The sequence below is a fragment of the Diceros bicornis genome, chromosome 28 (assembly GCF_020826845.1).
Source record: "Diceros bicornis minor isolate mBicDic1 chromosome 28, mDicBic1.mat.cur, whole genome shotgun sequence".
In the NCBI taxonomy this organism is placed as follows: Eukaryota; Metazoa; Chordata; class Mammalia; order Perissodactyla; family Rhinocerotidae; genus Diceros; species Diceros bicornis.
This window is the reverse complement of record NC_080767.1, coordinates 21426760-21452057: the sequence shown is the minus strand read 5'-3', so window position 1 is coordinate 21452057 and position 25298 is coordinate 21426760. Positions and strand designations below refer to the sequence as shown.

The following is a 25298-nucleotide window of genomic DNA, read 5'->3' as shown; positions in this document are numbered from 1 at the left end:
AATAAACATCAAAAACTTATAATGATTGAAGAAATTAACCATATTTAATTATTTGATATAATTTACAAGGAGAAGGGCTCTTCCTCTAGTACATAATAACAGTGCTTTCTCCCCATAACCTGTGCCTCACCTTTCCTTCCTCTTCTTTGCCTAAAAACACTGGTCGTGGGGCCGGCCCGGTGGCGCAAACAGTTAAGTGCGCGCGCTCCGCTGCAGCGGCCCAGGGTTCGCTGGTTCGGATCCCGGGCGTGCACCGACGCACTGCTTGGCAAGCCATGCTGTGGCGGCGTCCCATATAAAGTGGAGGAAGATGGGCACAGATGTTAGCCCAGGGCCGATCTTCCTCAGCAAAAAAAGAAGAGGATTGGCAGATGTTAGCACAGGGCTGATCTCCTCACAAAAAAAAAAAACAAAAAAAACCACGCTGGTTGTAAGGAGGTTCAGGGTGAATAGCCGTCCTCAGTCTTCAATTAAGGGCCCATATACATAGCAACCAGAATGCTTGTGCCTGTTTCAGGATGTGAATGCTCTGCGAGGAGCCGGACCGCCCATGGCACCTCCGTCCATCCAGCCCTCTCTTCAGCCAGCCCATCCAGTGCTACCACAGATGGCCTCACAAGGTAAGGAACCTGTCAGAGGCTCTGTGGCCTTGAATTGGGTCAGCACCAAAGTTATCATCACTGTCCTTAAATTGTTAGGCTGCATGGTTTCAGTACTGAGAACTGGACCAGAGTGTAAAACTTGCCAGTTTGTCCCTGGGTAGGGCATTTTCAGACCTGGAGGTGTATTTGGTCTGCTTGCTGTGTTCTGCTGTGTTGCATCATCACTTTTGGAAATCTGCCTTCAGCTGATGAGATGCCTCCTTGTGCGTAATTCTCCATGTCCTGTCAGCTATTGGTCTCATAGGCCTGAGTCACATGCACCTGAGAACACCAGGTTTCCTCCTACTAGTCCATTGCTGAGACTCCAGTGGAGTTGGTTTTAGGAGACTAGGTGAGAAAAGTGGTCAAGTCTGAAGTGTGATGGTGTGTATGTAAGGTGCTAGTCCAGACTCGTACCAAGAAGCTAGGGGTGGCTAACAGTGAAAACTTCTTGCTTTATCTTAGCACCTCCGCCGTCTGTGTCTGGGCTCCAAGCACCCTCTGCTGCCTTAATGCAAGTTGCATCTCTCGGTTCCCACTCAGCTGTATCTGGAAATGCCCAATCCTTTCAGGTAACAACATTTTAAAACCATATCAGTTACAAGTTTTAGTTTATTATGGTTCTAGTCAGTCTCTTTTCTTCTTCCAGCACAATTCGTACAGCAGCTGTTCCCTACAATTAGAGTTTAAGATTTTCCCCCTTCCTGAACCACCACTTTCTCATCTCTAAACCAGGCAAAGGATTACCTACCCTACAGGTTGTTGTAAAGATTAAATGTAGGAACAAGTGAAGCACCTGGTTCGAGACCTGGCACACAGTAAAGGCCCAATCAACGTTTGTTTCCTTTTCACATGTGTCTAGTCGAGGGGTATGTATTCAAGTCTTCTGTGTTCTTTTCTATCAAACAACTGATAGGCTAAGATTCTGCACTATACTCAGCAGAATGGTTATGAGTTGAGGGTGGAGGCTGTATGGAAAATACAGCTGAACTCTGCTGTCTGGTTATCCTCCAAAAGTGATTTCTTGAAGTAGGTTTTTTCTGTTTTTACAGAAGGCTGTGGCAGCAGCCTGTCTGCCTCTGCTGACTGTCTGCCAGGACAGTGAACCCTTTCTTCTGCCCCAACACATTTGATGGATAAGACATACTACCAGTGATAACAGGCCCTCACTTCCTTGGTAATTCTTTTTTTTGTTTTTTTTTTTTTTGTGAGGAGATCAGCCCTGTGCTAACATCTGCCAATCCTCCCCTTTTTTTGCTGAGGAAGACTGGCCCTGGGCTAACGTCCGTGCCCATCTTCCTCCACTTTATATGGGACGCCTCCACAGCATGGCTTGCCAAGCAGTGTGTCAGTGTGTGCCCGGGATCCAAACCGGCGAACCCCTGGGCCACCGCAGCGGAGCGCGGGCACTTAACCACGTGTGCCACCGGGCCGGCCCCTCCTTGGTAATTCTTAATGGAGGAGTGGAAGTGATGGTGTGTATGCTGTGCCCCATTAGGACGGGGTATATCAGAATTGAAAAAAGTTTCACTTTATCTTCTCCCCACTTCCTAATGGAGAATTACTATCCTATAGACTAAAATTTTTTCTTTTTTTTATGGTAGATGGGTAGATATGTCTGTCCCTGGAAATGAGCTGGATTTCCTTAATTCAAGGAAGAATAACCATCATCATTGAAGTGATAGCTGCTGTTTATTGAGCATTTACTATCCTCCAGGCACTTACCAGCTGTTAGGAACTTTACCTATATATCACTTCCTTTAGTCCACACAACAACCCTAAGAAGTGGTATTATTTTCATTTTATAGTTGAGATAACCGAGGCTCAGAGGAAAACGAGAGTTCTTGGTCACACAGAAAAGCATCAGAGTCTAGCAGGCGAGAGGCATCCTTTGGAAACTGGTAGATTTAATTTGGAATCTCAATGAACCCCTCTCCTGTTACCTCAATGAAAACTAAGCAGAGTTTGCTTAGTTTTAAAATTTCTTAGACCATCAATAGGCCCGATGGCTGGGGGATGAATTCCTACTTAATTAAATCATATCACCAGAGAATGGAGGAGTGCCCTGAGACCCCCTTCCCTCACTTTCTGGGTAGGCCTTTAGTGACCGGGTACCACTGGATTACACAGGTAACTCTCCTCTGCAATTACTGTCTACCACCAAACCTTAAGCTCATCCATCTCCACCTTCACCCAGTTGAGTCTCCTTTCTGCTTATCCACTTTATTCCATCAAAGACAAATTAAGCAGAAAAGCGGGACATGAATGTTTTGTAAACTGGCTGTACCTCGGTATTTTCTCAGCCCTATGCAGGTATGCAAGCCCACGCCTATTCTCAGGCATCAGCCGTCACCTCCCAGCTGCAGCCCGTTCGGCCCTTGTACCCAGCACCACTCTCTCAGTCTCCCCATTTTCAAGGTAGGCAGTTTTTCGTCTTCTGCTCTTGCTGTGCTCTCCTTCCTCCCATCCCGTTTTCATTTTTACTCCGATTAATCTCTGCCCTTTCTGTTTTTTTTTTTAAACAGCTTTGTTGAGGTGTAATTTACATACCATACGGTTCACTGGCTTTAAGTATACTATTCAATGACTTTTTTAGTACGTTTACGGAGTTGTGCAACCATCACCACAATCTAATTTTAGAACATTTTCCTCATACCAAAAAACCCCTCATGCCCACTTTCTGTTTTGTTTCTTGCATTTTCTCGGCCATCCTCTTTTAATTCCTCTGTCAGAGTGGCTCTGTAGGGTTTATAGAAAATAGTAAAAGAGTAAAACATTGGAGGAAATTGGGAGAAAGCATGATGACTGTTTGTGGGTGTTCAGTATCTCAAATGAAATCTATTTGTTAAAACTTTTAAATTATGAAAATGATATACTTTTATAAAAAAGTCAAATAACACAAAAGGGTATAGAGTAACAAGTTACTGTCCTCCATCCTTAAAACCCCGTGACCATAGAAAACTGTTGTTAGCAGTTAGTGGAGTAACTTGTCAGGTATCTTATATGCATGTACAAGTGAGGTTGTCATGTGTTAAAAAAATGAAGTGTAAACAGCTGGAACGGTATCCAACCTTCTTGTTCTGCAGCTTGTCTTGGTATTAGGACAGTGGTAGGAAGAAGCGAATATATCCTACAACATAATTTATGGTCCTGGAGTGGTAAGGGTTTCCTGGATGTGCACTTTATCTAGAAGCCCTGCCCCTCCTCTACCTGGGAAACCATCAAATCTGTCTGCTCCTCTGTGAAGCCTTCCCTGATTGTTACCATCCCTCCCTCCCTTCCTCCTAGAGACATAAGTGCATATATGTGTCACCAAAGAGTTAATCTGGCTTTTCTCTGTGCTCCTTTTGTACTTTGTACGTGATCCATTTTTTGCACTTAAAACACTCTGTTGTAATCATCTGTTTACATGTGAGTCTCCCCACCAGACTGTGAGCTCGCCAAGGGCAGGAACCATGTTTTATTCATTTCTCTATCCCTGGTACCTGGTACAATGCCTGGCATGCAGCTGGATGAATGGAGGAGCAATCTGAGCTGCTAGTGCTATGGCAGAGCAAAGTGGGCATCTTGTGCCCTTGGACCAGACTGTATCCCTTGGTGCATTTTGCAGGAGCACGGCTTAGTTATTGTTAGCTCTGGAGCCCTTTTGCCTCTATCTTCTCTACATCTCCTGACAGTGTGACTCACCTACAGCATTTCCTGCTATTTGGAAATGTTCATGTCTGTCTTTCCTTTGCCAAATGAGCTGTTGGCTTTCCTCATACAATATCCTTTGCACCAGTTTTGTAAGTTTCTTTTTGGCTTATGTCTGTTTAGGATCAGGTGATGTGGCCTCATTTCTCATGACTGAAGCCCGGCAACATAACACTGAAATTCGAATGGCGGTTAGCAGAGTGGCAGATAAAATGGATCATCTCATGACTAAGGTGACTGAGTCAGGGTTGGGGCTGTGATGTATGTCGGGGTATGATCGGGGGTACAAACAGGGAGCAACCAGGGCTTTGGTAAACTCTTTCTTGGTACTACTATTCATAGTAGTTAGTAGTTATTTCCCTAGAAGGGTGGTTATTATATTGGGATCCAGTTAGCAGAAGAAAACTCTAGCTTACATTAGAGATTGTCTCAAACTCATTAGCCGCCTTAAACAGGTAGTCAGATCTTGGGTAAATTACATTTCTCCATTTAAAAATTTCTCACAAAGTCTGTCTGGCACCCCTGTTGCAGGTTGATGAGTTACAGAAGCATAGTGCTGGCAATTCCCTGCTCATTCCTAGCATGTCAGTTACAATGGAAACAAGCATGATTATGAGCAACATCCAACGAATTATTCAGGTGAGAGGGATCAAGAACAGAACACTCAGGCTGGAGGTCTTGCCCCTGTTCTCTTCCAATATGTGCACCCTTTAAAACCTCCACTCCCAAAACGGAGAGCATGTGATAAATGCTACACTGAGTTGGGAAATTCTAGAAAATCCGTTATGGCTTAATTTGGTCCAAGTGACTTATCACTGTCTAGTCAGAAGGAAACATTTCTTTTTGACAATATTTCAGAATTTTGCTTCATTTTATAGCCATTTTTCTGTTTAATCTATTGGGCATAGTGATTTGTGTCCATCGGGATAATTTGATGTGTTATTTTAAGTATTATATCTATGTGAACGTAAGTTCTAATTTTTTGTCTCAAAATATGTAACAATGTCACCTGTCAGTTCAAGTTGATTCCCTTTTATCTGGCACTTTTCTCTTAAAAACTTAAGTTATACATCATATATTTTGAATTTAGGAAAATGAAAGATTGAAGCAAGAGATCCTTGAAAAGAGCAGTCGGATAGAAGAACAGAATGACAAGATTAGTGAACTAATTGAACGAAATCAGAGGTAATGACAGGTACGGGGCACTGGCTAAGACGGACAACAGGGTTTAATTTGTAAATGCCCAAGTTAAATAAACATGTTTGTTTAGGGCAGTTGATATGTATTTCTCTTTCTTGTTTCCTGCCCGTCATGTGAATTATTGCTTGTTTTCTGAGAGGTATTTCAGAAGAAAGAGCTCAGTAGGCTGTGATGTAAGGCAGACCTGTGTTTGAATCCTGGCTCTGCTCCTCATTTGTTGTGTGGCTTTGGGCATTTTATTTATTCCTGTTGGCCCTGGCTCACTCATGTCTAAAAGTGGTGTTAATACTTGGAAAACTCTTAGAAATACTTTGTCAGTTCTTCTGTCGTTTTTGTGGGCTGTCTTTATTTTATCAACCAGAACTCAACCAGAACTTCACTGATTTCCATATGAAACCCAAGCATTTTGTAATTTTTCTATCTCCTTCTAAAGATTTTGGGGGAGTCAGGGGAACATGTCACAGCATATAGCATTTCATTTAAAAACTCATTCTCCCATACTTCTCTTCTCCAGTGTGTCTTGTCTCCCACATGGTGTGTTTGTGTGGGGGTCGGCTTTCTTTTCTTCTCCCCTCTTCCTTGCAGCCTTCTTACTCCTGTCCCTTTCCTCTCTCATTCCCCCTTACCACACACGCTTCAAATTCTGCTTCTCTTCATTATGCAAAGCAGTCCACCTCTGGCTCCGAGTCCTGCCTCCAAATTTGATTACTGCAGATGTAAGGGAAACCAAATACTTTTAGATTGTTTTTGATGAAGGTATAGAGCCAAAGTTGTGAGAACTGAATGTGCATTGGGTTGTGCCTGGTATATATTTGGTGCTTTATAAATGTTAATGTTTTGCCTATTTCTTTCACAGATATGTTGAGCAGAGTAACCTAATGATGGAGAAGAGGAACAACTCACTTCAAACAGCCACAGAAAACACACAGGCAAGACTATTGCATGCTGAGCAAGAGAAGGTAAAGTAACTGGGGAGAGAGAAGCCCATCAGGATGTGTAGAGCTCAGGAGTGGTCTCGTGTATGTACCTACCAGTCTGCTTTTCAGCAGAATTTTTGCCATCATTGGGAAGAGAACTAGATATCTTCTGACAGATTTTAATATATCTACCATCCAGATTTTTGTTTTATAATATGCTTTGAAATGAGTTGACTCAAAAACTATCACTGATCTTAGTAGTTAATTTGATTAAGGTAAGAATTATACAGCTTATTAGAAACTAAACAGACAATTCCTATTATACCATGTAACAAGTGTTTTTAGTGAAATTTGAGATTGTTTAGTTTTCTCCTTCATCTGAGTCTGTCAGATCATTTTAAAGTACTGCTGTTTGACTTTAGTCAGTTCAGAATGAGGAATTTTGCCCTATTCCTGGAGTGTAGCTATAAGGAAGACTCTAATAGGACTTAGGTTGGCATTGGCTGATTCTGAAGCCCATTCCTCCTGCCTTTGCCCCAGTGACACTGTTTATCCAGAACGGATTCCTTTTTGTGTGGGCTACCACTTCTCAGCTGGCAGATCTCAGCCCTTTCTTCTGCTATTTTCCCAGAGGTTTAAGAAATAGTTTATATTTTGTATTTGAATTTTTCTTGAAAACATGAAGAGTTGAGTGGAATGTACTGCATAACTTGTGGGGTTTACTCACTTTCTCATATTCTGGTAACGATGAGGATTCCTTACTTATGTCTCATGCTATTATCCTTTGTGTTCTCTCAGCCGTAGTATCCTGGCAAGTAATATCTTTGACCCTTTATCCTCAGATAAGCAATGCCTTGCCCTGCCCTGCTCTGTCCAGTCCTGAACTTGATCCTGTCCCATTGCTACTTTTCACCATCACCTGTTTGTTATGGCTAACCCCTAACGCCTAGACCAAGATCTGCAGCCTGTGAAATTGGTATCATTAAATAGTAATGGAGTCCTTTCACCACTCCCTACTGAATGTACTTTTTATCAGTATTTCTCCGTCCTCTACTTTTGTTTTCTCTTTCCTTTTTTTTTTAATCCTTAGGCCTAGCAGGGGTACTCAAATATGTTGCTTGGTCTAGCTGTTACTGTTCAGGTCTAAAATGATTACTATTAACTTATTCCAGATCAGTGGTTCCCAGACACTAGTCTGGCTGCCTCAGAATCACTTGAGGAGCTTGATTAAAAATACATATTCTTGGGCTGGCCCTGTGGCTTAGCGGTTAAGTGTGTGCGCTCTGCTACTGGTGGCCCGGGTTCGGATCCCGGGCGTGCACTGACGCACGGCCGCGTCAGTGGCTGAGGCCGCGTCCCACATACAGCGACTAGAAGGATGTGCAACTATGACATACAACTATCTACTGGGGCTTTGGGGGAAAAAAAAGGAGGAGGATTGGCAATAGATGTTAGCTCAGAGCCGGTCTTCCTCAGCAAAAAAAGAGGAGGATTAGCATGGATGTTAGCTCAGGGCTGATCTTCCTCACAAAAAACAAAACAAAACAAAAAAATCTTCTTAAACCTCTCCTTGAGGTTCTAATTCAGTGTTACATATTCTTAAACCTCACCTTGAGATTCTAATTCAGTGTATCTAGCCAAGCTCTGAATCTGAACTTTTAAAAAACTCACCTTGATTCTGATACACAGCCAAGTAGGAATCACTACTCTTGTTAGTGATTTCTTTTGCCACAATCTCTAGAGGTGGCAGCTGGATGCCTTTGTTTTGAGTAAGTTCACCATGTGACTCTCCTGTTGAGTTTCAGCATTGTGTGTGTGTGTGTGTGTGTGTGTTCCAATAAAACTTTATTTACAAAAACAGGCTGCAGGCCAATTTGGATTGTGGGTCAGAGTTTGCCAACCCCCTGAATTAGCTAATTAATCCACCCAAATGTTTCATATTGATAAACTCCAAAACTGTCTGGCACAGTGCATTGAACCTGGTGGATACTCTATTTATAATAGCAAAAACAGCAGTAACAACAACAATAGTAATAACAGCTAACATCTGTCAAACACCCACTGGGTTCTAGGCACCGTGCTTTACACATGTCTCTTTGAGAGCTGTCTCCTGAGCTGAGTGTCACTGTTCTTGGTGAGTCGGGTACCAAGTACCACGTGCTTCACTTAGTCACCTTTATTTCAGTGAAACTTTGCAAGCCTCAACTCTCCGCTGTTTTGCTTTTGATCCACTTCTTAATTACTTAAGAATCTTCCCTGTGGTCTCTCCCCTTAAAGGGAAATAATGAAGGTCCTTTCATCCCTGGAGGCAGTTCTCTGCCTTCAGACACAGCTCAGAAGTTTATAGTTAAGTGCTCAATGAATATTTGGCAAGTGAAATTATTTGTCTCTCTGACTGGAGGAGCTATTAGAGGTCATCTAGTTTAACCTTTTTATTCACAAAGGGCAAACTGAGGCCCAGAGAGAGTAAAAGACTTGCCCAGGGTCTCACTTCCAGTCAGCTTTTTCCTTTATCAAATTACTGTCTCTCTCTGGTACCATTTTCCTGCTTCTGACTTGAATGTTTTTTTCACTTGTTTTTCTGAATTCTTGGTTCTTCTTGTCATTGTGTTCTTTTCCCAGCTCTCCATGTCAACAGCAGAATTTGATCCAGGGTGGGAACCAGGGACCCATCCCATCCGTTGTGTAGGTTTTTGATATTTTCCTTTCTCACTTGATATTGCAAACCTTTACTTTTTAAAAAAATTATAATTATACATACACACATATATGTATTCACACATACTTTTTTCTGATTATAAAAGTTGCATCTGTTCATTCTAGAAAATTTAGAAAATACAGATAAGCAAGCATAAAATATAACTCACCCATAATCCTCCCCCTCAAAGATAACCATTGTTAATGTATTATTTACCCCTTCACTGTTTTCTCTATGCACATATGTGTGTGGGTGAGAGTATTATTTTTCATGCTTCTAATAGGCCATTCTATTTAAGGACCTGAGATAAAAAAGAGCTTTTGAGTGACTCTGCACTCTGCTTGACCTTTGGTGAGAGAGTGACTACCATCCCACTGCCTCTTCTCTGAAATTCATCCCCTCCAGTGGTCTTAGCTGCTGCGAGCCCTTGTGCAAGTGGTCCTCACTATGATATTAGTGAACTCCCGAGCCACGGGCAGATACACAGCTCTCTGAGCATTGTGTTAGTTCAGCATCCATTAGGCCATTTGCCACCAGGACAGTAAGTAAAACTTTTATTCTGTTTGGGGCAAAAAGATGAATACCCGTCTTCTATCTGGAAGGTCTAGCTGCCGTTGTCCTCTGTGTTTAATAGGTGGAAACCTAAAGCTGTTGAACAGCAGAAATAAGTATCTTAGAGCTCACTCTAAAGATTGCATACTGTTAAAGAAAAAATTACTTTGGGTCAGCCCTGGTGGCCTAGTGAAAATTATTTTGGGCCAGCCCCGGTGGCCTAGTGGTTCAGTTCGGTGCATTCCGCTTTGGCAGCCTAGGTTCGGTCCCCGGGCATGGACCTACACCACTCATCTGTTAGTGGCTATGCTGTGCTGGTGGCTCACATACAAAAAGAGGGAGATTGGCAGTGGATGTTAGCTCAGGGAAAATCTTCCTCAGCGAAAAAAAAAAAAATATTCTGACACTTAATTAAAAGAGTAAGGAAGACTTTACTCAAGACTATTGCAATAGGGGAGAAAGATTGGGCTCAACTCCAAATGCAGTAAGGGCAAGTGGGGGATTTATAGCTAAGGAGCCGAGTGAGGGGGTCAGTGGATGGAAAATTACTAAGAGGAGACATCATGGATAGGGGGATTCTTCTAAATTGACCTAATAGGATTCTTGCTAAAGACAGGCCGAGAACTTAAACATCAAAGGTTGGAGATGAAGAACTGGATCAGATATCTCGGGGAGAGATTCTCTCTGAACTGACTTAGCAGGATTCTTGCTAAAACTGAGCTGGTCAGGCCAAAGACGGGATGGGAGGCCAAGGTCAGGGGCTCAGAGGAGCCTGACTAAAGTCTGGTCAAGGAGAGAGTCTTTGTCAGTGTACTCTCAGATACTCATTCATAGCATATTTCTTTTTATTTTATGTACAGTTTGAATTTCATTTTCTCCACTTTTTGGAGACCAAAATACCAGATTTTAAGTGAAAGCTAGAAAGCTGATAAAGGCTTTGGAATAAATAAGTTTAAAACTGCGGTGGGCACAGTAAATACCATAAGAAGGAACAAATGATAATAAGAAAGCAGGCAACTGTAAAAATGTGTGTAAAGTATAATAGTATAGGAGGAGTAATGGTGGTAGCAGTATAATAGTATAGGAGAGACAGCCCAACCCCGTAAATATGTTGCTGTCCAAAAATTAGGACTATTCACCAGTGGAGCAACCACTCACTGCCTTTCCTGTCATCTGATTTCTCCTGATTTTTATAGGAGCACATCAGTTCAGGTGCAGTGAATGTGGTATTTGTCATTTGTTTACCATCCCTTTTCATTGACCATTCTTTTCATCATCATTTTCATCATCACCCTTAACACTCAGAATATCATTAGAGGGTTTTCCAGGGTAGTCATTTTGGTTTCATCAGATGTTACTTGAGAATATTTAGCTCCTGTTTGGCTAGTACAGAGCACCATTTAAAATACATTGAGCAGTTAAAAACGTTGCAGTGTTCCCTTCTTTCATTAGCGCTGTTCTTCTAAGAACCTGCAAAGCAATTACTCTCATGTGACTGATTTTCACAGTATAGTACTACTACGGAGAAATTACAGACTCAGAAGTTGATTGGCATTGAAGGCATTCAATTTAAATTTTAAAATATCCTTTTCTTATTAAAATAATACATGTTCATAGAAATGTTAGAAAATGTGAATAATACCATTTCTGATGTATCAGATTGGTAACATTTAACAGTAGGTTGTGACTCTATCCCATCCACTAATTATTCCTTCACAGCACCATTCTTAATATTTGCATACAGGATGTGTATATCGTAGTTTGCTTAATCAAGCCCATTTTTCAGCATTTTTTCATTCTTTTTCAACTGTAGACAATGCTGCATTGAACATCTTCGTAGCAAAATTTTTGTAATCTTGTGTGACGTTTCCTAAGGATAAATTTCTGCAAAGGAATTCTCGAGTCAGAGACTTGGCACAGTTTGAAGGCTTGATTTTGGTTTAATGCAAGTTGAAGGTGGCCTTAGCTCCCTTCCTACCTGTTCAGTCAGCATAGAGTATGTGAGGTTGGGTCATCGCTTAGAGACAAGGGACACCCCTGTTTAAAGTGATGTCGTACTTTGTTACTTATTCAGGCCAAGGTGACAGAAGAGTTAGCAGCAGCCACTGCCCAGGTCTCTCATCTGCAGCTGAAAATGACTGCTCAGCAAAAGAAGGAAACGGAGCTGCACATGCGGCTGACGGAAAGCTTGAAGGAGACAGACCTCCTCAGGGGCCAACTTGCCAAACTGCAGGCAGAGCTCTCAGGTGTGTCCTTGGTGGAGGGGGCTAGGACTTTTACCATTTAAATAAGTTTGGCATAATGCTCAGGAAGTTTGTGAAGGAGACTGAGCCAGAAATTTAGGTGGACCAGTGTAAACCTACATGATTGTTTGACATAAAGGACGACAAAAGAACTGACTGTTCTTCAGAGTTGATCAGTGGCCACAGTTCCACTTTGTTTGGGAGAGTGGTGCCTTCCCTATCTTTGGTACTTATGATTGGCCTCATCAGCCTGGAAGAGTTAATGTGTTCCTCTAACTCGTGACTCAGTGGAAGTTGAAGAAGGAGGTGCTTCCTGTAATGGTTGCCTGTTTCTTAGAGGGTGGATTACAACCCTTCAGCCCAGCACTCAAGGTCTCTCCAGCTTGGCTTATTTCCCATTATGTGGCTCAGTTCATCCTGGCTCTGGACATATTAACCAGCCTGCTGCTGCTTCAGCACATCCTGTAGTTCTTGTCTTGCTTTTTATTCATGCTGTTCTCTGGACTTGGTGTGCTCACCATCACCAATGTTTACCTCCATTTCTCTCCAAAATCTGCCTCTTTCAGAAACTTTCCCAGTTTGTTCTGGAACATTTGATCTCCTTTTTATTGCTGAGTGCATTATTATGACCATTAGCAGAGTTAGCCTTTGATCAGCACTATTTGAATGTCTATTTTCCCTTTTAATGCAAGCCTCTGGAGGGCAAGGATGGCACCTTGCTCATCTTTGTGAAGTCCTTTCCTCCAAAGTAGTGTTAGTTCAGTGCCTGGCACAGAGGTGCTGCTCAAGACTTGGTGACTTGAATAGAAGATTTGTGGAGACCACCATGTTGATCCATCCGCCTCAGTGTATGGAGACAAATGTGGGAGGCACAGAGGAGACCAGCGGGCAGGGTGTAGCTGGAGCAGCAGCAGAGCTGGGAAGAAGCAAAGCTGACTTACCTGAAAACAGAGCTAAGCAACACTGATGTCAATTGATAAAGTGAAGCCTTGAAGATAAATCCCTTTCGTTTTAGAGCATCACCTGAGCACACCTGAGGGACAGTCTTAGGTTTGAACGTCATACAGATATCCTCTTTTATGCTTTTGTGGTGCCCTAGCCCAGTTTCCACAAGAGCACCTTAAGGGTCTCAAAAATTTTCCATAGAAAATTAATTTCGATGCATTACATTTTTAAGCAATATTCCTAATACCTTTATTTGAGAGGGAATGTTTTGAAAGTAAACTCTTGGTAGAATGTCTCAACTACCAAGAAAGTTGAGAATATCTTAGCCAGGCAGTGAGAAAGGGCTGGACCAATACTAATAAACAAAGATCTGTCCAATGTCCTGAGATGGTGACTAAAATGGAATTGTGGGAGTGATCTATTTTGGAGGTGGTCTTTGACTGTTTAGAACATTTCTTTTCCATTTTGTATGTGTGGAAGGTGACACATACGTACAGAGATAAATATGGGTTGGTGGAGAAGTCACTTTATGGCTTGATAAACTTGTTGCTGGTCAGTGAGATGATGCTGAAGGAAGTGAGTGGAAGATGCTCGTATGGTGGGATTGGGAGATCAGAATGCAGCTTTGAAGGAGCTGCTGGGATGCTGTATAGCCCACTGCAGCTCTGGTTCTACAGCCAAGTATCTCTGCTGTTATATCCCAGAGCTCCAAGAAACCTCTGAGCAAGCACAGTCCAAATTCAAAAGTGAAAAGCAAAGCCGGAGACAACTGGAACTCAAGGTGACGTCCCTGGAGGAGGAGCTGACTGACCTTCGAGCTGAGAAGGAGTCTCTGGAAAAGGTAAGTTCTACAACTGAGGTTTCTCTGTTGGACCCAAATGGCCAGGATTAGCTGTTGAATAAATATTTTATTTTCCTTTTAAAAATTACAGTAGCATGTGCTCATTGTAACAAATACAAATAATATAGAAAAGTATAAAAAATAAAATTTTATCTTTTTCCTCTCTAATCTCATGCATTAGAAGTAATAGCTATAAATAGCGGATGATTATCCTTCCAGATTGTTGACTGATATGTATAAAACATACATATGCACTCACTAAAACATACATACACAAAACGTACACTGATATAATTTGTTAACAATAATAGGATCATGTTTAATGCTTTTTTTAATCTCATGGACAATATACTAATAATGAAATCTTTCTCCTTTTTAACTACTGCCTAGTAGTCTACTGTAGGGCTATATCATTAATTTATTTAACTATTCACCTATTGATGGATATTTATGTTTCTGTTTTTTCACTGTTTGAAGTGTTGCTGCTGTGGACATCCTTGTACTGTATAACTATTTATGTGAATTCATTTGAGCATTTCCATAAAATGGATTGCTTGAATTAGAATTGCTTGATCAGAGGAGATGCTTACACATCTAAATTTTTAAAATATTGCCAGATTATTCTCGAAGAAGTGTGCTAGCGTACATTTCAGCACTATGTGAGCAAGCCCATTTCTCCATACTTTTTTCAACTCTGCATATGTCAGTTTTTCTAATCTTTATAGTCTGATAGGTAAAATATGCTATCTCGTTTTAATATGTATTTTTATTAGTAGTAAAGCTTTCAGTTACTTAATACTTATTTGTATTTCTTCTGTGAATTCTCTTTTTAACGTCCTTTGCCCTCTTTCCGATTGTAATATTAGTTTGATTTGTAAACACTGTTAAGGGTATTAATCCTTTGTCAGCCGTAGATGTTAGAAATATTTTTCTCGTTTGGCTGTTTAACTTTATTTATAGTATCTTTTGTTGTGTTGAAATGTTAATATCAGAGTAATACTAGCCCCATTGAACAAAGTGGGAACATTTCTGTCTTTTTCTATGTTCCAGAACAGTTTAAATATGAAAAGAACAAATATTTTCTGAGGTTTCAGTAAAACCCTCTAGTAAAGCCCTTTTGGCCTAGTGCTTTTTTAGGGGATAAATCTTGGTCTGCATTTTCAGTTTCTTCCATGATTTTATCAGGTTTTTTAAAACCCATTCCTTCTGATTTTTTGGCTGTTTTCAGTATTTCATTGTTATAGATACCACTATAGTGACCATCCTTGTAACACACAGTCTTTATTAACATGATTTATTGCTTCCTTAAGATAAATTACAATTTTTGGAATTTCTGGGTGTGCATATTTTGAAAGTCTTTTCACAAGACTGCCAAATGCCATGCAAAGAGAGTATACCCGTTTATTTTCCTACTGGCAGGGTGTGAAAGTATCCACTTCCCTGTACCCTCACCACTGTTAAGATGTTCCCCATTTCTTAATAGAATGGTAGATAAAGCTCTTCTTGTCACAATTTTTCTCACCCAATAGCCAAGAATGTTAAATATATAGGGAAAATGAAACTAAAAAATGAAATAGGGGCCGGCCCGGTGGCATAGCGGTTAAGTGCGTGTGCTGCGCTGCAGCGGCCTGGGGTTCAGATCCCGGGTGCACACCAAGGCACTGCTTGTCAAGCCATGCTGTGGTGGCGTCCCATATAAAGTGGAGGAAGATGGGCATGGATGTTAGCTCCGGGCCAGTCTTCCTCAGCAAAAAGAGGAAGATTGGCAGATGTTAGCTCAGGGCTAATCTTCCTCACTAAAAAAAAAAAAGAAAGAAAGAAACAAGGACTCAGTGAGGTTAATAACTACCACCACCACCAGCATCTCCATTTATCCTCTGTTAAACAGCCAGAGCTGATGATTGTTCTTTTGTTCCTAAGAACCTCTCAGAAAGGAAAAAGAAGTCAGCTCAAGAGCGCTGTCAGGCTGAGGAGGAGATAGATGAAATTCGCAAGTCTTACCAGGAGGAACTGGACAAACTTCGACAGCTCTTGAAAAAGGCTCGAGTGTCCACAGACCAGGCAGCTGCAGAGCAGGTAATGGGAAACTGAAGCACTTTGGAAATACAAGGAAGGCATGAAGGACTCAGAAAACCTTCTAGTTGCTTCCTTATTCTTTAGGATGACATTCCTCATAGTTGATGCTGTCACTTTGGAGAAGGGTGGGAGGAGGCGATCCAGATATATGCAGAAGAGCCAGAAGTCACATGGAGAACCTTCTTTACTTTTTTAAAGCTTAGTGAAAATTTAATTGTATAAGTAAAACATGAAAAAAAAGTCTTTATAAAAACTTCCAAACATGATAAGGCCAGTGTTTTCAACCACCAGACACCATCCTTCAGGCACATTATCGTCCTTGAAAAGAAGAGATTTATTTAGATAATCAGCAGGGAAACCAGGCATAGTGTCAGGACACAGCTGGATCTCGTCCATTTGACAGTGGCCTTTCTCCTTGTAAGTTCATGAATTCATATTGGTATGTTTAATTAGAGTGAATTGGTGCCCTCAACTTGATCACCTGTGGGAATTTTGACAAGAATAAGTTTCTCCTGAACCTAGGAAGTTGAGGGCCCAGACCCTGAAAAGTATGATGACCTTATGGCCCTGCCCTCTAGGGATGTGTCTAGACAGTCACACCTTTATCTGGTTGGGTACCTTTTGGAGTCCTGACAACCAATGACATCTTCCTACTTACATTAAAAAAGTACATTTACTTTCAAAGTAATCAAGGTCTTTCAAACAGTTGCTTCTCTGTTAAGTCTGGGCTGTTAGCTTGTTTTTTTTTGCCTTATAAAAGATGGGCTTCCCTAGATGCAACTGGACCCTGCCAGGACATGGTGGTTACTTTCTCTCGGCAGCTGTCTCTAGTACAGGCTGAGCTACAGACCCAGTGGGAAGCAAAATGTGAACATCTGTTGGCCTCCGCCAAGGATGAACACCTGCAGCAGTACCAGGAGGTGTGTCGGCAGAGAGATGCCGACCAGCAGAAGCTGCTCCAGCTTCAGGAGAAGGTGGGTGTCTTCCCTGGGCCACATGGCTTGGGCAGCCCAGTTAATTTGAGGCAAACAGGTTGAGTCTTGTAGATCCTTTTGAACCTAAAAGATGTTAATAGCTTGAAAACAAAACCATACTTGTTCAACTCTTAGTTTACCAGTAATCTTTCACATACTTGTTTGGGATGACAGGTCAGTGACCTAGAAAAGAAAAAGCTGCACTAGTGTCCTGGAACATGTTTTCCATTATTATTTGATCCTTCATATATTAAGCAAATATTTATTGTGTGCCAGTTGTATTCCAGACATTATGTTAGGGGAAGGGCTTACAAAGAACTTTGCCCTCAGGAATCTCACAGTCAATAAAGGGAGACAGAGAGAAAGAAAGAGAAGCGTTAAGTGCCGTGAGGCCCAGAAGTGGAAGTGCGGAGGGGAGCAGAGCAAAGGACAGGTAGCTTTGGTCAGGTGCAGAAGGTGGCAGAATATCCCGGGCAAAGGCACAGAGATGGGATGGAGCATGGGTACAGTGGGCCATCTGGCATAAAATGAGAGAGAGAGAGGAGATGGCTTAGGGTCATGGTGTGAAAGTCCCCATATCTGGGGTCATATTCTTTCCTTCAAGTATCCAGTTGAAAATCTTTGACTCGGACATGATGCAGGCAGTCTTATAGGTCATTGAATGGGTTGTTTCTTTTTTTTTTTTTTAATAATTTTATTTATTTATTTATTTTTCCCCAAAGCCCCAGTAGATAGTTCTATGTCATAGTTGCACATCCTTCTAGTTGCTGTATGTGGGACACGGCCTCAGCATGGCCAGAGAAGCGGTGCTTCGGTGCACGCCCGGGATCTGAACCTGGGCCACCAACAGCGGAGCGCGTGCACTTAACCGCTAAGCCACGAGGCCGGCCCCTAAATGGGTTGTTTCTAATGTCCATTGTTCATATATCTTTGTGAATAGAGTTATACCCCGCTTCTTGCATTTTACTCTTGAGCTGATTAGGAACAAGGCACATGGCCTTGTTGGGAAAGAAGAGGAGAAGCTGTGAGTTGAGACTGAGTGATGAGGAAATAGAATGCTCTGAGTCAGCAGGCCTGGGGTGGGGGTGGAGGGGTGTGGACACCAGCAAGCCTGTGTGCGGTTAACTCTTGATTCTTTGGATGGTTCTCCTCCTCCTGGGGTTCCTGACTTTCACCTGGTGGTCCAGGTTCCCGAGGCCACAGCCACAGTCTGTTCATTTTGCAGTGTTCAGCCCTCCAGGCCCAAGTCACAACCCTGACAGAGCAAAATGAACAACACCTCAAGGACCTGGAGAAGAATGAGTCCCAGATGTCTGGAGTTGAGGCTGCTGCTACTGACCCCTCAGAGAAGGTAAGCTGGTACTTTGAAGAAGCAAACCATGTCATCTCAAGGGACTGAATGTGCATATCAGGCATTCAGAAAGAATGTAGCTAGTTTGTGGTGGTGATAGCTTTTTTTCTAACTTTAGCAATATACACTTGTCTAACTTAAGTAAAAATTAACCCTTTGGAACCTACCACTTTGGTGTCAGACCCCGAAGGGCCCTATCCTGAGGTTTTGACAGATATGGAAAGTGCCTCTACATCACAGGAGAGGAATGGGGATTGTGCCCAGCGTCTACTAGCCACTAATCCTTGTAGCCCTTGGCAGCTCTGGTGGTGGTTGCGGTGGGAGGGAGGCACCAGTAAACGGTCTTTGAGCAGTCTTTGGCACATGTACCACAGCTTACCCATCCTTGATAGCCCTTCTGTCAGGTGCTGCTCATTATTTAACATTGTCCTCTCCACAGTGACAGCCTTCAGGGTCTCAGTTCATGACCAGCTGTGTTCCTCTGCAGAATTCTAAGAGGCTTCATATAAGCCTTCCAAACCCCTCTCTGGAATGTACATGCATCCCTTAATCACTTGATTTTGGCAGCATGCATTTTGATACTGTTTTTCTCTCCTCACATCTTCACATAGGTCAAGAAGATCATGAACCAGGTATTCCACTCCTTGCGGGGAGAGTTTGAACTGGAGGAATCTTATGATGGCAGGACCATTCTGGGAACCATCATGAATACAATCAAGGTACGGCCAGTGGTTGGTTGATTCATTGAAATGGGTATCTTATTGCTTAAGTACCTTCTAAGGGATCATGAATAAAAAATTATCCAAGACTGTTCATCAGTAATTAGGATGCCTGGAATGACTTTTATCTGGACAGGTATGGACAGCCTCCTGTGAGAGGAAGAAGCAAAGTCATTTGAACTAGATGACCAGTTGTGTAAGGACTCAAGTACTAGGAGTGCTGCTGTTTTCCTGTCGGTGATGCTCTCCTTCTCCTTGGCTTTTGAACAGATGGTGACTCTTCAGCTGTTAAACCAACACGAGCCAGAGAAGGGAGAGAGCAGCAATGAAGACGAGGAAGAAGAAGAAGAAGAGCGACCTCGACGACCTTCCCAGGAGCAGTCAGTCTCGGCCAATTCTGGACTGTCTCAAGCACCCCTGACTAGGGAGAGGCAGGAGTCCCCCGTGGGGACATCGGAGCAGGTGGTCAAGGAAGCTGTCCCATTGCCTCCTCAGGCCCTCCCCCCTCTCCAGGATGAGGCACAGAGAGGGGAAGGGGAGCCCTCAGGAGCGGAGGTGCTCTCAGAGATAAAGGATGGTTCCCTCCCACCCAAACTGGCTTCCCTCCCCTCCCAAAGAGCTCTGGGGCCCCCGACTTCAATTCCGCCTAAGCCTCCGGGCCCTGTGACTGTGGACTCTGAGCCTGAGGAGACACTTGCTGCCAGCCCATTGGGAAATGCCTGTGTTGGGGAGCAAGAAAGCTCCACAAGACTGTTCCTGACTTCAGACCCCAAGAAGGGGGACCCACTGGCCTTAGGGCCTGACAGTCCAGGAGGAGAGCCTCAGCCTCCAGAGCCCAAGAAAGACGAGGATGTCACCAGATCCGCTGGTCCCTCCAAGGAGCTGTCGAGCACAGAGGCAGGTTCTCCAGCTGAAGGAGTGGCCCTCGGACCCAGCCACTCTTCCCAGCATTCCAGGTATGTCCCCCAGGGCTGACAACTCATCCTCAGAAACTGACTCACTCACTGATTCACTTCTTCATTCATTCGTGTATTTATTCAGTAATGCCTACTCTGTAAAAGCTCTGTGGTAGGCCTTTTGATAGTGTGGTGGGCAAGGCAGATTTGGTTCTTCAGTTGAGGAGCTTACAGTCTAGTGTGGAAGACAAGTACTTATATATTATAAAAGTATGATAAATGCTTAAAAAAAGAAAAAGAAGCAGGGCATATAATAGAGAATAAAGGGAGAGTTATTCTACTTTAGATTGAGTGGTTGGGGAAGGATTCTGAGAAGGTAACATTTAAACTGAGACCTGAGGATGGAAAGGAGCCTTCCATGCTAAGAGTGGGAGGAAGAGATTACAGAAAGCGAGAACAGCACATGCAAAGGCCCTGCGGTAGGAGGGGACATGACACAATCAAGGAACTAAAAGAAGGACAGTAAATAGGAGGAGGAGAGTGGTGTTAAGCTGAGGTTGGAAAACTAGGTAGGGGCCAAGTCACGTGAGATTTTGTGTCCCTGTTAGAAGTTTGGACTTTATGTACCATGAGAAGCTATGAAAGGGATTTAAGCAGAAGAGTGACATGGTGTGATTGATGAGTTTTACAGTATCGCTCTGGCTGTAGGTTATGGAAGGAGTCAAGAGCACTAGAGGCCAGCATGGAGATGGGGTTTCCTGGGTGACCACCACAGCTCTTGGATTCTTACCCCAGAGCCTGTGGGCACTGTGGCCTGAAGCAGGAACAACATTTTCTGATTTGATTGTCTCAATTTTTCAGTCTTTCCGGGGATGAAGAGGATGAACTGTTTAAAGGGGCAACTCTGAAGGTTCCGAGGCCCACAGCACAGCCTGAGGAGGAGGATGAAGACGATGTGGTAAGGAAATCCCAGGCACTGCCAAGTCCTCTCGCCACCACGTTGGGGCCCTTCCCCGCCGGCTCGGAGAAGAGAACTGGAGTCTGCTGGTGGCCCGCTACCTGGGCTCTGTGTGCAGGGCCCTGTGGGAGCAGGCTTGGGGCTGGGAGGGGGCTGCTCGGTAAGCATAGCAGGGATGGGCAGATAGCACTTTATTCTTGAAAAGGGGTCATCATCTCTGTTCACGCAGGAGTTATTTCCACTTGAAGTGAAGAAAGTTTGGCTGCTAAAGCCTCAGGTTTCCTCGGATCTGCTAGGACATTATTTATATTTTAGAATTGGAAAGGACTTTGAAGATCTTGTTTGGCATCTTTCTTCATAGACAGCCTGAGGCTCGGGAGGATGCTTCACTAAAGCCCCAGAGTGAGTTAATGGCAGGGCCAGGCCTAAAACCCCAGGCTGCTACTGAGACCACCTGTTTCTGAGCGTTGTCTGCTTCCTTGGCCTGCTTTCCGACCTGCTGCCTTATTTTGTCATCACAACATCCCAGGGCAGAAAATGGGTTGAGGGCTGATAGCATTGCCTCGCTTTACAAAGCTCCAGAGTGAAGGCGAGGAGGGTGAGTCGTGCCTGGGTCAGAGCCCCGATTCTTGCCTCTGCTCTTCCCCATCGTGTGAAGTAAAAGCATTCCTGGCTCTCATTAGGACACCTGGCTGCTGTGCTGGGAATGTCACGAGTGAGATGTGGGTGGAGAGCACAGATCAGCTTCAGGTCCAGTCTATTCCCAGGACAGAAACATGAGGTGAATAGGGGCAAATTCTGTCCTCTCGTGTATTACCCAGGGTAGGTTTGCCTTTTGTCAAAACCTTGGGAAAATGGCTGACAGAGCTGGGATCGGCTTGCGTGTGCCAGACCCTTCCCTCTTGCCTGTGTTCCTGTGGGGAAAGTGCACCAGTTCCTCCCATTAGCCTTTCTTCCCAAGAATTAAATTTTCATTTGAAAATTCTGAATGTGAATTCTGCACTTAAAAAAGAACAGTAAAGCAATTGAGTATCCCAAATGACTGCCCTAAATATAGTTGGAATTTTTAAATTAGCAGTATATTATTGGTATTAATACTAATACCATCACATTAACTTCTGTTTCTTGGGTACTCTGAAAACTACTTCACAGACATTCTCATTTAATCCTCTACTAATCCCATGAAGTAGGTACTTTTATCCCATTTTATAGGAAAGAGGACTGAGGCTCAGGGAGATTAAATAACATGCCTAAGGTTATATAGCTGGTAAATGTGGAGCCAGAAATTTAGCTGGAACAAAACAGAAGCAGTGAGCCACATTTTAAAATGCTGTACTGTCAGAGTTTAGCGATCACTTAACTGATGCCCAGAGAGAGGTACAGGGCTGTTGGTCAGTGGTGGAGATGGGATTAGCCCAGGAACCCCTGACTGTGTCACACTGCCTTCTGTTTGGCTGGCCCTGTGCACACTGATCCGGGGCCAGAGTAGCTCACAGGGCAGAAAGTACCTTAGAGGAGACTCAGTGCACGCCTGTCTCCAGCATTGGTCCCCACTACCCCAGGGCTCCTGTGCCCCGCCAATCCAGGAGAAAAGGGCCAGGATCTCAAATCCTGAAAAGTGAGGAGAGTCTCCTCCGTAGCCGGTTAACCCCCTTTTCCCCCTGCCTGGGTGGAGGGCGAAGGAGGGGCCCGTGAGACCAGGGGTGTGGGAGTCTGTGGCCGTGTTCCTGGGCTTTTTCTCTTGGGAATCTCCACTTGGTAATGTGGTCAGGCTCCTAAGTTCAACTCCCTCAAATAATGGGGCCACGTCCAGAGCCAGACAGGCTACTTTAGGCCGCAACATGTGGCTTTTCAAATGTGATTGTATTCTTCCCAACCTCCCTTCATCTTCCTGCATCCTCTTCCCTTAGGGCTGCTCTGCTTCTCTGTTTTCTTTCTCCTGCTCCCATCTCTCCCCTCCGACCCTTCTTTCCTCACACGAAATGTGTAAGTTACCACGAGAGGAAACCTGTCAAGTTAATACATGTGCTTCACAAATAAATGACAAAATTAGCCAAACAGAGTTGGTCTTCTTGTCTCTGTGTTGCAAGCTTGCCTCCCTTCTCTGCATGCTTGTCTCAGCTTTCTCTGGGAGCCGAGGTGCTGGCCTCAGGGTTAGTCCTTTCATTAAAACCCTAAACAGCAACTTCTTTCCACCCTGGAGCCGGGACGAGATGTTGGCTCCCTCCACCGTACCGAGGCGGGAAGTCCATCTGGTGCAGGGACAAGAGAGGACTGACTACTCTTTCCTGTTTTGTCAGAGCATGAAGGGACGCCCGCCCCCAACACCCCTTTTTGGAGATGATGATGATGACGATGACCCTGACTGGCTGGGATGAAGACCCAGGAAACTGGCGCAAAGGTTTCTCTATCACCTTTTCCTTAAGCATGATTTTGCACAGCCAGCCCTGGGTCTAGACGAGCCACAGGGTGAGGTGAAGGTGAGCATTCTGAGGACAGTAGTTCAGATATCTGAGTTGGACAACTTTGAAGCCCCTGCCCGGCCAGGTGAAGAGGAGTGTGAGCCTGTCTTCAGAACGCTGGGCTTGTCAGCAGGCGACCGTGGCCTCGCCTCAGAAGCCCACTTGGAGGAAGGGCTGGTAGGTTCCCCTCCAGCTGGTCACCTACAAGAGTCTGCCCTCTTCCAAGCTTTTTATTCTCTTCACTAAGTCTCAGACTGATCTGCCTGCCAGTGCTCAACTGTGCCCCAGCAGCAGGACCTGTCACCTGGAGTGAGGTGTCCGTGGTAGAACCAAGGATGAATTACACCATCTAAACCCGGGTTCAGTTAACAGCCTTGCCTGCAGTCCTGGGACATGTGTCTTTTCTCTGCCTTAAATCTCATACAAGAAGTCAATGAATATTTGAAATTAACAAACCTAAAATAAATGTCTTGAAGGACATCAAGCTCTTGGGGAGAAATTGAATTTGGTGCTAAGGGCTGTCTGTGCTCCTGTCTGGGAACTAAGGGTAGGAGTTGTAAAAGACGTGGGTCAGTTAACACGCTCAAAAGCATTGTGACATATTCCCTTTAGTACCTAACCTTGGAACTTTTAGTCTTTCAAAGCAAGTCACCACTCTGCTGTCCCAGCTCATCCCAGCCGCATTAAGGCTCAGGGCATTGTAGTTATCTGAGGACCAGTCCTGTCATCCACTTGCTGCTGCAGACCTGGTTCTACACCCTAGGAAGCCTGCAGAGAAGGTGGGAGGGTCCCTCCCTTCCACTGTCATCCATCGTGGCACCTAGATTCTTCACTTAGAGAGCAGCTTCCATTCCCTCTAAACTTGGGCCCAGGACTGGTGAAGAGAACAGTAGTGAGGAAATATTTGTGGTCATTTTACTTATTCTAGCATCTTCCAAAGACCATACAACCAGTAGAATAATTTTAATAAAAATGTTCCCTGCTTTGCAATGTTTATAAGATAGGAACTCAAATTCCACCTCATCTGGCCTGACATCATCCTTTTTGATGACAGCTTTGAGCCTGTCTCCCATACGCAGGGCTGGGAGGCAGTAAGAACTACCATTTGCTAAACTTTGTTGTTTAACAAATGGCACTGTTGTTTAGCACTTGACACATACTGTCTCCTCTCCAGCAACTCTTGCAGAAGTCACTCTTATCCCCACTTACAGCCACTTATTAGCTGGGTGACTTTATTTAACGTCTCTGTGCCTCAGTTTCCTTGTCTTAGAGACAAGGACAAAAATAGTTTCTACTTTGTTGTGAGGATTAAGTGAGTTAATATTGTAAAGTGCTTAGGACGCTGCCTGGCACATAAGCAGTACTACCGAGCTGTTTGTTCAATTAAAAAAAAATTTAAGTAGAGAAAATGCCACCTCTTGTGACTTGGCTCTGAAGAATGTTGAAGTGCCTACTGCGTCTAACCACATAATCGTCTCTCTAGAGCATAGATTTTTTTTTAAAGCCCTCTATACTAAAAGCCTCAAATGTAAAGAGATTGTATCCGATTGCAGGGCTTGGAGATGCTCATCTCAGCGGTGGCCCAGGGGAGGGAGCCTTAGCTGGTCAGGACATATAAATGGATGCGTGAGGCTCCATCAGCAAGACTACACCGGACATGGGAAATCTTCACACCTGTTGTGACACTGAGCAGCCTTCCAGTTCCCTGCATGTGTGGGGGAATGCACTGATCAATCCCAAAGGTGTCACATACTATCCTTTCTGTGACAGTTACTGTCAATTAAAAAGTGGTTTGGTATGTTTTTGCTTCTGCCCTCAGGGAGAGAAGGTACTAATAATCGTGCCAGCACGGGTGCCTCTAGTCCTTGTGACAGTGACTTTTCTCACAACAGGTACCTGATCACTGTCTGTCACACGAACAAAAGAATGCCTGTTGACCAGGCTGGCCTTGTGGGGTGTGTGCCTGTGGGCTCAGCATTTCAGGGCTGGGTTCCCTGAGCCGAGTTGTCTTCATCGCGGTGGACAGACTCAGTCCTTAGACAGCCCGACAGCCAGCACTATAAGCTCCCGCCCCACTCAGCTCCTGCAGTTCTTATAAGGGCTGTGTGTGCTTGCTGTTCAAACGAGGAGAA

At 43.9% G+C, this 25298-nt stretch overlaps 1 protein-coding gene across 5 annotated transcripts in view; it reads left to right on the top strand.

The window, feature by feature from the left end:
* Positions 1 to 25298, top strand: part of FKBP15 (FKBP prolyl isomerase family member 15) — a 69950-nt gene that overhangs the window by 30577 nt on the left and 14075 nt on the right. For 2 of the 5 annotated variants that reach the window (XM_058523805.1, XM_058523801.1), the window contains 16 exons: positions 518 to 620; positions 1107 to 1213; positions 2945 to 3059; positions 4458 to 4567; positions 4866 to 4973; positions 5425 to 5519; positions 6391 to 6493; positions 11776 to 11947; positions 13594 to 13730; positions 15651 to 15806; positions 16628 to 16780; positions 18006 to 18131; positions 18743 to 18850; positions 19121 to 19806; positions 20608 to 20704; positions 23005 to 23646. In XM_058523805.1, coding sequence (XP_058379788.1) covers positions 518 to 620; positions 1107 to 1213; positions 2945 to 3059; positions 4458 to 4567; positions 4866 to 4973; positions 5425 to 5519; positions 6391 to 6493; positions 11776 to 11947; positions 13594 to 13730; positions 15651 to 15806; positions 16628 to 16780; positions 18006 to 18131; positions 18743 to 18850; positions 19121 to 19806; positions 20608 to 20704; positions 23005 to 23082 — 2454 coding nt within the window. In that variant the 3' untranslated portion in view covers positions 23083 to 23646. Of the gene's footprint in view, positions 1 to 517; positions 621 to 1106; positions 1214 to 2944; positions 3060 to 4457; positions 4568 to 4865; positions 4974 to 5424; positions 5520 to 6390; positions 6494 to 11775; positions 11948 to 13593; positions 13731 to 15650; positions 15807 to 16627; positions 16781 to 18005; positions 18132 to 18742; positions 18851 to 19120; positions 19807 to 20607; positions 20705 to 23004; positions 23647 to 24719; positions 25257 to 25298 lie in introns of those variants that run through there. The other 3 variants (XM_058523802.1, XM_058523803.1, XM_058523804.1) reach the window with 3 other exon arrangements.